General features: G+C 43.4%; 1 protein-coding gene across 1 annotated transcript; it reads left to right on the top strand.

Annotated features, from left to right (window-relative positions):
* The first annotated feature begins 371 nt into the window (after positions 1-371).
* On the top strand, positions 372-10,467 carry MRPL44 (mitochondrial ribosomal protein L44). Its single transcript, XM_063132194.1, has 4 exons — positions 372-544; positions 6,142-6,610; positions 7,334-7,512; positions 10,162-10,467. The coding sequence occupies exons 1-4, from the start codon at positions 381-383 to the stop codon at positions 10,331-10,333; spliced, it is 984 nt and encodes a 327-aa protein (XP_062988264.1). The 5' UTR covers positions 372-380; the 3' UTR covers positions 10,334-10,467.
* The last annotated feature ends 1,968 nt before the right edge of the window (positions 10,468-12,435 follow it).

The raw sequence follows: 12,435 nt of genomic DNA, 5'->3' as shown, positions 1-12,435 counted from the left end.
AATAAATAAAAACTTCTTCCTTCCAAGGAGTTCAGAGTAGATTTCCGCCTCCTTTTAATCCCCACAATAACTTGGCGAGGTAGGTTAGGCTGAGAGAGAGGAACTTGCCTGACATCACCCAATAATAAAACTATGGCTGAACAGGGGTTATAAACTGCATTTGTTTGTAGGGATAAACACCGCACTACAGTTTCAGCACACCATTCTAGAACAAGGACACGTTTGCCCAACCCCCTTCCCCAACAACCCGGCGTGACTTGCCGGGAACATTTCTCTCAGCGGCGGAACCCTAGTTAGCCGGAACAAGAAAAGAAGTGGCGCTTGTTTCCGGACGGCGGTTGAGCCAGGTCGCCTTCCCCTGCCTGGCTACCTTCAGGAGAATGGCGTCGGCACTGCTGCGGCCGCTATTGCCAGAGGGTTCCCGGCGCCTACTGGCTGCCACGACGGGACGTTCCGCGGTTCGCCTCCAACCGCAGCGAGGTAACCAGCGCTGGGTCCGCGCTTATCTGGAGCAGCAGCGGCGGCTGGAGCCTCCAATGCGCCGGTGAGAGAGAGACGGTTGGTGGGCAGGAACGTCAGAGAACGGAGGCATCGGGAGGGCCTCGCGGGCGGGCGCTCGCCTGATGCATCTCTCAGCAAAACCCCTCAAGGGCTGCGGTGCCGGCCAATGAAAGGATAGAGGGGCCGGGAGCTGGAGGTCAGTGGAGTCTGGTGGCTCCGACGACAGTGGCGCTGTGAATCTGCTCTGGGTTGAGTCCGAACTCTAGAGGAGCTGTCCAAACTGCTGAACCTATTTTGGGGGGTGGGGTTCAGCACCTTGTATAGTTCCATGAGAGTTCTGATTGAAACCCATTGACGTCGGAAGCACCAACCTCCACTGATGGAGGCATTCCTTCTGTGTGCAGCTCCGAAGGAGACAGATTTGGAAAGAGCAGCTTTCCCTATCTAAAGCTTTGACGGTTCTCTGGCTTGCCAGCAAAACGGACTCTTCTGTGGAGAAGGGTTGCTGGTCTAGTATGGCCTAATATATTATTATTATTATTATTATTATTATTATTATTATTATTATTATTATTATTACAAAGTTTGAAACATACATTTGGGGGGGGAAACAAAACTATAAACGTTTAAAATACACAACAAAATTATAAGACATTAACATAGATGGAGGGCCAGATTATTCTCCAAAGGCCTGTTGGAACAAAAAAGTTTTAGCCTGCTTCCGAAAACCCATCAAGGAGGAAGCCAGCCTAGCTTCCCCTGGAAGAGAGTTCCAGAGCACTGGAGCAGCCACCGAGAAGGCCCTCCCCCATGTTCCCACCAAGCGCGCCTGTGAAGATGATGGGACTGAAAAAAGGGCTTCTCCAGAAGATCTTAAAGCACGGGCAGGCTCATAAGGGAGAATACGTTCTGTCAAATAACCTGGACCTGTGCCATATAGGGCTTTATAGGTCATAACCAGCAATTTGAATTGTGCCCGGAAACAGACTGGAAGCCAGTGGAGCTGTTTTAACAAGGGATTTGTTTGCTCCCTGTAATCAGCCCCAGTCAACAATCTGGCTGCAGCTCTTTGAACCAGCTGGAGTTTCCGAACACTCTTCAAAGGCAGCCCCATGTAGATACATGTAGTCTTAGAAGCAGGTAGAGAACCTATAATAGGAAGCTGCCTTATACCAAGTCATCTAGCCCAGTAGCAGCTCCCCAGAGTTTCGGGGAGGACGTTTTCATTTCATGCTTGGAAATGCTGGAATCAAATCTGAGGTCTTATGTTCTTTACACTGAACTATAGCCCCTCCACAAAGGAGTGTTATCTTCAGTCTGAAATTAGATAATCTGCTTATTATTATTATTATTATTATTATTATTGGCAGTGGACATGGCTTTGCACAGGTTGAATAGCTTTTAGTATAATATCATGAAGCTTTCAAGCATAGTTATGGTGTTGTCAGAGTTGAACAAATTGTGCCTGCTCCATCTGAGTGAAGTCATGCCTGCTGGTACTTTTAGGCAGGTCCTGTGCCGTAGTGCATTATTATTATTATTATTATTATTATTATTATTATTATTATTATTATCCTGCCTTTCCTCCAAGGAGCTCCCATTAGGGTATATGCTTCTTACCTTCTCATTTTATTCTCACAACAACCCTATGAGGTACACTAGGCTGAGAGATAGTGATGTGAGATTCATGGCTAAATTGAAACTTCAATTCAGTCCTAGTCCACACTGGCATCCATATAGCCTCCTGAGGGAAGGATTTTCCTAATCTATTCCACGTGTGTGTGTGTGGTGGGGAAAGGTTGTCTCATGGCAGTGGGGAGGAAGCACCTGTATAACTCTGTTCCTCAAATTACTCCCCAGAACCAGCTCTGCACAGGTGGGAATAGCTCTTTAGTTTGATACAGTGAAGGCTTCAAGCAAAGTTAACCATCTGTCAGATTTGGAAACCTTGTACCCGCACCGTTTAAGTGAAGCTAAGCCCAGAGGCTCTCATATGCATGCCCCCTGCCACAGTGCATCCCTATAGCCCCCTGAGAGAGGACTCTGCCCACTCCATTTCCCTTAGGTGAGCTGCCCCATGACAGCGGGCAGACATATAACTCTGTGCCTTAGCCCACTCGATCCTGGCTTCAAACTGTCAACTGCAAAGCTATGCACTGCTAAGTGACCAACTAATGCATGGCTTCAAATGCGTGGACACATTAAAATGAATCAATGTGCTTTAAAAACAAAATAACCCCAAAGTTTACACTGCTAGGCCCTCCATAGTATGCATGCCAAGTTTCAAGTGTCTAGGTTTCATGGCCTTGGAGCTATGGTACAGGCAGATAGACACCCTCCTTTATTATTATAGATTATTATTGATGATGATGATTTTACTTATTGAGAACATGTATTCTCTGTCTGCAAAGGCTTCAAAGGGTGTTAATCTTTTTGTCTTTTTTTAGCAACATTTTCTTCATTAACCTAGTGTGTGCCATGAATAAGGGCTGTGATAGAAAAATGGATGTTTGCCACTTCATAACCCCCAATAAGAGAGCACTGTGTCACACTAGATTTCTGGATTGCCTGTATTACCGTTTTAGATGATGATGATGATGATTAATTGCATTTCTATACCGTCCAATAGCCAAATACAGAAAGCATTAGTAGGCATGAAATGTGCTTTAGCATATGGATGGATGATGATCTGCCCAGGTTTATGTCTGTTTCCTACCATGAGGATGGAATCTTGTGCACACTTACCTGGGAGAATGTCCCCTTAAACTCAGTGGCACTGATATCTAAGTAAATATTTATTTATTATATTTTATACTGCCCAATAGACGAAGCACTCTGGGCGGTTCAGAAAAATTAAAACCATGAAAAGCATAATAAAACAACCAACAGTCTAAAAACACAAATACAAAATACAATATAAAAAGCACAACCAGGATAAAACTACACAGCAGAAATTGATATAGATTAAAATACGGAATTAAAACAGCAGAGTTTAAATTTAAATTAAATTAGGTGTTAAAATACTAAGAAAATAAAAAGGTCTTCAGCTGGCAATGAAGGAATACAGTGTAGGCGCCAGGCGAACCTCTGAGTAGCTCATTCCACAGCCAGGGTGCCACATCAGAGAAAGCCCTCCTCCTAGTAGCCACCTGCCTCACTTCCTTTGCATGGGATTGGGCTGTAAAGTGTTTTCCATGTGAAATCTGTCATGTATGAAGCAACTTTAAGGTACGGGCAAGTTCAATCCAAGCCGAAGCAGCCCAATTTGGCCCAAATCTGGAGCGGTACCGGATTGTGCCAAGGCACCCTGAAGTGGATCAGAAAGGGTCCGAAGTGCTTCATGGCGCTTAGGTCCAATTTGGGGTAGTGGTAAGCCACTGCCCCCACACACAGCGAGGTTGATCAGGAGTCCATTGTATTCCCTGCTCGCTCTCTTCCTTTCCCTCTTGCTCCCAGAAGTCAGAATGTATTGGGAGCTCTGTAGTTTTCCTAGATTTATGGTCACAGACTACGGTGGAGTAAAGAGCGATTCACAACCATAGATCTAGGAAAATTATTGAGCCCTCATCTTCATTTAAAATGGCAGCTCTAATCGAGGGGGTGGGAGCAGCAGTTCTGGGGGCGAGTGGGGGGATGTTCAATGGACTCCTGTTCAGCTTTGTGCCTGGCTTTCTTAGGCGCTAGGCTGCTTGGCTGCTGCCCACAATGACTGACCCACTTCAGAACCGAATCCGAAGCGGTCGACCCAGTCCCAAAGTGCCCCAAGCTGAATTGGCCTCTGAGTCGAGTTGAGTCGAAAGAGGGAGGGGACTCTGCACAACCTACACAAAAGTGCATTTCTAGTGTTGATTATTAAGGCTGCAGTTCTAATAATCCAATCCTAAACATTGCTTAATCCAATATTTAGGGTTGAAGTCAAAGTACCGACTTGAACATAGGTATCCCAAAAACATCCAAGAAAGTCTTCATTTTTGGCAGCCAACAAGCCTATGCGGCAGGGTCTTGCAATTTACTGTTTTACTCTGTACAGCACCATGTACATTGATGGTGCTATATAAATAAATAATAATAATAATACTTATAAAACAAAAACAAAGAACATGAACACAAATTTGTATGTTTGTACACTTATAAATCAAAACAAATTAATCTGGTCCTAACCTAACTTTGAGGATACATTCAGTTTACACCAAAAAAAAAAAGAAAAAAAAAGGGGGGGGTTACTTGGTGTTTCCTTGTGAAATCATAGGCAAACCTGCTAGTAAGTCATATTCAATACGTGTAATTACATGAAGGTATGTCTATATTTGCAATTATGTATATATAGGAATATTTATGTTGCACCCTGAATTATACTTTCATTAATAAAGCTAACCTGTGCTCTCAAATGGGTAGAAAGACCACTTTTGTATATACCATTTGCCAGGAGTGATTCATGATTTACTGGATAGTTTGTCTGATTTCATTTTTGCCCCAGGTTTGTTGGAGTGATACAACTATCATAAGACCTGAAAATAAAAGGGCATGCTGGCTTCCAAAAGTGAAGTATTTTTTCAGTTCTCCTGCCCCACTACTCTGATTTTAGTGCCTCTTCTGTGTAACAGTCATTAAGATTAGTTTGTGTTAATCACCAGAAACACTATGATTTGTGTGTGCTGGGGTCGGGGAGAGAGTGATATGTGATATGGCAAAAGCAGCAGAGGCCTTTAATTTCCATCCCTGAATTTCACAGCTGCCATTTGTTCCTGCTTTCTGTCAACATGATCAACATTAGATAGTTTATAGATGGGGGGGCGGGGCGGAATCTTTCTTTTGTGGACATTTGGTGGCTTAAAGTAATTAATAATGATGTTTATGGAATTCTCTGTTCTCAAAATGCATTTGCTAACAGGAATTAATTCTTTAGTCTCTGAAAAACTGTTTTATTGTGCATAACACATTCTTAATCTTTGCTTTCTCACATTCAAGGGTTTCCTAAACTGTGAAAATGAACACAATTTTTAAGACCAAATTTTGAATAAAGGGCTAAAGGGAATCTAGGGGCAAGTCTACACAGTGTTCCGAAGGTGCCCGAAGCCACTTGAGGGCGCCCCGAAAACGCTCGTGTAGTATGTACCTTAATCGTCCCCAGAAGAGGCGGAGGAGGAGGCGTGCTTCGGCGGCGCAGACTGCGGGCGGTCTGCTCCAGGCTCCGTTTCCCTTTAGCCAGCAGGCCCTGCGAGAGCTCCCAGCAGCGGGGCTGGGTCGTGGGAGGGAAGAGAGCGGACGGGCGAGGAAAGGGGTGGCGGAGGCCCCTGCACGGTCCCGAGGGCATGGGAGGCGCCCTCCCTTTTCCTCACCCGTCCGCTCTCTTCCCTCCCACGACCCAGCCCCGCTGCTGGGAGCTCTCACAGGGCCTGTTGGCTAAAGGGAAACGGAGCCTGGAGCAGCCCGCCCGCAGTCTGTGCTGCCAAAGCACGCCTCTTCCTCCGCCTCTTCTAGGGACGATTAAGGTACGTACTACACGAGTGTTTTCGGGGCGCCCTCAAGGGGCTTCGGGGCGCCTTCGGAACGCTGTGTAGACAGAGTCCTGGTCTCAAATGTTTTCTGATTGTTTTCTGGCTTTTTGTTCATTTGTTGTTGTTGTTTGTCATTATGTAGTTCTGAGAAGCCTAACTGGGATTATCATGCAGAAGTGCTGGCTTTCGGCCACCGGATACATGAGAAGTTTTCATTGAACGTCCTCAAAACTGCATTTGTTAATCGTTGTTATATTAAACATGAAGAGTCCAGACGCCAATCACTGGGACTAGAGAAAGAAGCAGTTGCTCTTAATCTCAAGGACAATAATGAACTTTCTCTGCAAGGGACATCTTTTACATGCTCTTACCTCAAACAGTGCTTTGAAGAGGCTTATCCAGAAATGCCACCTGCAGGCATTGAGGCCCTTGTTAACTTTCTCACCAGTGAAGAATCAGTGTCTTACTTGGCCAGAAACCTGTCTCTTCAAGACTTGACACTTTGTGCAGAATTTCCTGTGCCACCTACTGTGCTTCAGCATACTTTCTTTGCTGTTATAGGGGCATTGCTTCAAAACAGTGGCCCTCAGAGAACAGAGATCTTTGTCAGGGTAAGTTATTGCGCGGTATTATCATTATTATGTATAGCAGAATTAATAGTTCTTTGGCACCCATCCAGGGCTACAATGCTGCCTGTCATAACATAAGGAATAATAAATTACATACTGTTACCCAAACGTCAATAGAGCATGATCTCCTACAGTTCTCCTCTTAGCTCTTACTCCATGTGAATCATTGAAGCAGCAGCAATGCTTTAAGCAGCCTATAAGCAGGACTGTTTATAAGTTGTGCCTAAGAAAACCAGAGTTGCCTTAAGACAGTGATAGGCAACGAGATACTATCCTGATCTTTTGGACCATAGCTCCCATAATCCCTGACTATTGGTCATGCTGCTTGAGACTGATGGATGTTGAAATACAAAACAGCTGGACTGACTACCCTTGCCTTATGAAAATATATGAATTTTCTATGCTATATATTATAGTACCTAATTTTTCTTTATTGACATTTAACCTCTGTGACCCAGCTCTCTTTCTGCACTGTGGTTGCACAGAAATGATATCACTCCAATTTACATTTGCAAATTGGATTGCACAGAATATTAAGAGGATTTTTTTTAAAAAAAAGTCTCCTTTTTTAATATACAAAATAAAGCTGTCAAAGATTTGGAAGAGACAAATGGTTGCACATGTACATTTAATACAGGCACTTGGAAAATGAAGAGCTCACACTGTACATATTGACATCTGAAAATTTCCCCTTTTTATATTCAGGACTTTGTCATTCCTCAACTGATAGGAAAAGAACTGTTTGAGATGTGGAATGTTATGAACCCCATGGGCTTGCTGCTGGAGGAACTGGCGAAGAGGAAGATATCTGCTCCAGAACCTAGGCTAACCAGACAGTCAGGAGCTACCACTGCCCTGCCCTTGTACTTTGTTGGATTGTATTGGTTAGTAAGAGTTTAGACTGGTTTGGATGATCTTACAGGCTGCAAATGTTGAGATCGTACCTCCCCCACCTACTAGGACCACCTCTTCTGCTTCCAGGCCCAGTGGTTGCATGTGTGCATGAAAAATGTGACATGCATAGGCCCAGGCTTAAGCAATCAATATCCTCTGAGAATTGACAATGCAGTTAGGGCCTACACACGTTAGCATGAGTCAAATGTGATGCCCACATACAGATCTTTGATGGGTCCAAAGGTGGCAGAGGTGCTTCCAGTGCGCAGATAGAATCCTCCCTACACTGCATCTAGCAGGTCAAATAATCTGTATTCCCACATTTTTTTGCGAAGTCTCAGATATATCTTATAAAGGAGTTGCATGGTTCTGTCACTTTCGTCTCCAAAGGATATAAATGTACTAATCATCTAACTTGGCAGTTGTAGGATATGGGTGTCAGATTTTTCAGACACGAAGAGACTTCTCTGGTATTCTTTAGCTTGGTTTTAGAAATCCTAATGTCAAAATCTGCCCTCAGGCTCACTACAAATGCCTCTGAGTTAATCTGATGGATTTTGAGCTTTTAAAAGGAATGGGAGAGAGACTTTATTACATAAGCAAGCATTTGTCTTATCTTTATCCTAGTTCTTCTTTTTGTTGTCACTGTATTCATTGGCAGGTCCTGCTCTTTTCTTTTGCCGTATGTTGGGGGTAACCTTGTAGATTCATTCTGGTTTGTGTAAGCATGACTGTTCAGTCCTTGGAACAAACTTAGTTAGATCTTGATTAGTCTTGTCTTATTTCTGAATTCCTGTACACTGAGCAATTCGCATTGACCATTATAATCAGATGCATGACTGCCTTTGCATTAATTTTAACAAACCAGGCAATCCATGCTAAGTACTTCTGATAGAATAAGCACCTCATTGCAACCCTACATACATACACAAAAAATGAATCCAACCTGTACCTAGTTCTTCCTCTGCATATTGAAGTGAATCAGAAGAGCCTTCAAGTAAGTAAAAGACCTCCCCTCTGCCCATAGGAGCATTCCCTAAGCAGAGTTCCAGTGAAACCACTCCCACAGGCAGAAGGGTTTGGGTGGTGAAGTGATTTTTGCTGAATTCTCCCCCTCCCCTTGCATGTCCCTGTATCACTACCTATACTGCTCTGGAGGGTCCCCCGTTCCTCTAGAGCAGATTTTTACAGGGCTGCAGAAGAAGGGGGAAATCAACAAAAATTGCCTCCATCTCCATTCTGCCAGCAGGATTTCTCTGCTGGATCAGAAGCCTTCCGCAGATGGAAGGAGTGCTTCTGTACATGAGAGGCAAAATCTGGATCCAACCCATGGACCTTAATAAGGTAACAATAGTTTATGTATTAAGGTATTTTAAGATTACCCTTCATCTGATTTGGATATGGGTATAGCATAAAATCAATACAATAAAAAGCAATAGCAAGTATAAGAGCAGCAAATAACATCCTTAAAAACAGAAATCTAGAAAAAATAGTTTTTAAGCTGGACTTGCACAGTCAGCAGATCACGGGTAAACGGCACTGTCTTATTTCTGGACAGTGCCATTTGAGTCTGCAGTAGAGTACTGCACAATTGAGTATTTCTCCAAATAAAATGTTTTGTGTGTGTTTGGGAGGACATACCCATTAATGTATGCAGTCTGAAATAGTACAATCCAGAAACAATTCTACCACATAATCTGTTCATGGACAAGATCTGTAAAAATTCGGAGGATTGTAAATAACTAATTTCTGTATGCAGTGCCCTTTGTATTTTAAAACGGTTCAACAACATGTTGACTTAAGATACTGTGGATTTTGCATCAGTGCCAACCTGTTGGCTAGCTGGATGGAATTAATATATATAGTTAGCAAATGATTTGATACCCAAACCAGTTCCTTGAAGAACCATGGTTCTCTGAGAAGTAAGAGAAGATCTTCATTTCCAAATAATGCATACACATCGTTTTAGACATGGTAGCTTAGAGTAAGCCATTATAAGTTACTGGGTGTTATGCATCAACACATCATACATGTTGAGGTTCGCTGAACTGATATGGCAAATGCTCAGTTGCTATTTATTTATTTATTTATTTAAGGATTTTTATGCCGCCATTCAGCCAAAAAAGGCTCTCACGGCGGCTTACAAAAGTATTTCTTGACAGTCCCTGCCCACAGGCTTACAATCTAAAAGACATGACACAAAAGGAAAGGGGATTGGGAGGGAGGAGGAGGAGGGGGGAAAGGAAAGCAAACTCAGGCACTACAATCTTAGTTGGAAAGTTCAGCAGTTTCAGTTGACAGCAGGAGGGAGGGGGCTCTCAGCTGGAGCTGGACCCAGGCACGGTGGAGAGGTGCCTGGCTGCTGCTTCCTCCCTCACTGGTGGCCTCTGCAGAGACAGTTGGTAGCAGGAGGGAGGGGGCTCTCAGCTGGAGCTGGACCCAGGCATGGTGGAGAGGTGCCTGGCTGCTGCTTCCTCCCTCACTGGTGGCCTCTGCAAAGACAGTTGGTAGCAGGAGGGAGGGGGCTCTCAGCTGGAGCTGGACCCAGGCACGGTGGAGAGGGTTATATATTGCCTGTTATATATGATGGAACACACAGTAATAATCAAGAACTCAAAAATTATTTCCTTTCCTTTCAGTGATAAGAAGCTTCTGGCTGAAGGTACTGGTGAAACAATATTAGCTGCTGAAGAAGAGGCTGCTCGTGTGGCCCTGCGGAAACTGTATGGGTTCACTGAGAACAGGCGACCCTGGGTTTATTCTTCTCCACAACGGGAGCGGAGAGCAGAAAATGCTATTAGCAGCAGTTAGGCAGAAAAGGTTCCTTTTTCCATATGCAATGATTCTGCATTTCAGGGAGCAAAATGTAAGGAGTGAATGATTATGAAACCTGGGTTCTAAAAATACTAATTTCCCTTTCTGCAAATAAATTCAGTGGTATAAGATTTTTCCTACTATTTAGTATCATTTTGGAGAGCAATTACTGGGTTGAAAAAGCACGGTATTTAATAAAAAAAGTAACTCTTAAATCTATTGTGTAAACTCAGAAGAATCATGCTTAAAGTGCATACTTTTATTCATTTATTACCGCTCTGTACTGCCCAGTAGCCAAAGTACTAAGGTGAAAGTCTATAGTACAAAACTTCAGTATAATTTTAGCCAATGATTCATATCCCACTATAGAGTAAATTTAATTTGCAAATATGCAAATTAATGGGTTGCAATAAATTGCAAATATATAAAATAATATATGAATACAAAACATTATTGATTGCTTTATCACTTAATTCTCAACCCACCTCCTCCCAGTTATATGATGAGACATTTTTGTAAAGTAGACTTGTGCAAAATTAGGCCCACAAGCTGATTGTAGCCCCTATGGGATTTTCTAATAGCCCTCAATTTGGCTCTTTCTGATTTCTCAGGGTAAGGCCTGCCTAAGCCCTTCAAAAGTGCAGATGTATGAATTCCTCCATCACCACATCTGCAGTATTTCTTCAATCCCTGAATTAAGAAGTATCTTAAGGACTTGGCACCGCATTTTTCAGCCTGGCACAGGCAGGCAGCCAATCATACTGCCTGGCTTACTTGCACCTGAAATTTCCTCAATTGCTGGGAGAGTGAAAGCCTTGTGTGTTGAGAAAATAAATCACTAAATATAACAGAGATGGTGGTGCAAAGACCTGATGTGAGAAAAGAAAAGGAGGATAGAACACTGTGGTGATGCGGACAAAAGAGAGTGAGCGCTGTGGGATGCAGAGACAATACAAAAGGGTGCAGAAACATTGGAGAGACCGGAAAAAGGAGTAACAGGGTTACAGATACCTTTGGGTGGAGAAATGAAAAGGTGTGTACAGGCCTGTGATGGTGCAGATTAATAATAATAATAATAATAATAATAATAATAATAATAATAATAATAATAATATATTTCTTACCTGCCCCTCCATTCTGATCGAGGCAGAGAACAACAGTAAATATAAAAGGAGGGGTAATAGTTCAGAGAAACTAATAGATCTGGGAGAGTTGTGAAGGGGCTGAGAAGGTTCAGCAAAACAATCTTGGTGACGGGAGGAGGAGAATGGAGAGATGTGTGGTGTGTGATGGATGAATAGGGTATGTGCTTGTGTACTGATGGGTTGTATGAGAGAGTTCGGGGTGGTGCTTCTGAGAGAAAGAGAGTGCATGTGTGTCCCTGGGTGAAGAGAGAGGCAGCAATATGTCTTGGGCCGGTCCTGCTTGGATTGGCAGGCTAAGCTTTTCCAGTTTGCCTTCTGTGAAATGCATATTTTGTTATGCTATGTGGAGTCAAATATGTAGCTTGGCATTTGGGGCTCAGATCCAGCCTTTGCCTTATGCTCAATTTCTTAAGATATTTATCCTTTGTGATTAGCCAGCCTGCCTGCAGCAACCACTCTATCATTATGCAGCCCCACTGTAGCAGTCACTTTGTGCTGGTGAAGTCCACCAGAAATTCTCAAATGTCCAAATGTGCCTACAGGTCCCTAAAGGTTGGGGACCCCTATCCTAGCTAAACAGAATGATGATTTCCTTTTATACTTCTTTTGGAGGTCCAATACGGCCAAGCTGTCTGATAGATTCAAATATCCCTCAAGTAAGGTTATGGCAGCTGTACATTTGACCTCAGTGAGTATATACATAAAGTCCATCTTCACACAAAGCGGAGTCCTGGGCTGATGAGGATTCCTGTTCACATGGAGGAGCCTTTCAAACATACATCTCTACACACATGTGGGCCAGTTTCCCTGAGTGCTGAGGTGCAATGCTGCTCCCCCTCATGCTTTGTGAAGGTGGCTATGTGTACCCTTACCAAATGTCTGTCGCATTATACACCTATAAAAGGACTTATATTGTTCACTAGGAGAGCATTCCGTTGTCTGAATATCTACACA

This window comes from Elgaria multicarinata, chromosome 8 (assembly GCF_023053635.1).
Source record: "Elgaria multicarinata webbii isolate HBS135686 ecotype San Diego chromosome 8, rElgMul1.1.pri, whole genome shotgun sequence".
Taxonomy (NCBI): domain Eukaryota; kingdom Metazoa; phylum Chordata; class Lepidosauria; order Squamata; family Anguidae; genus Elgaria; species Elgaria multicarinata.
Note: the sequence above shows the minus strand (reverse complement) of the source record. Positions and strands in the feature narration are given on the sequence as shown.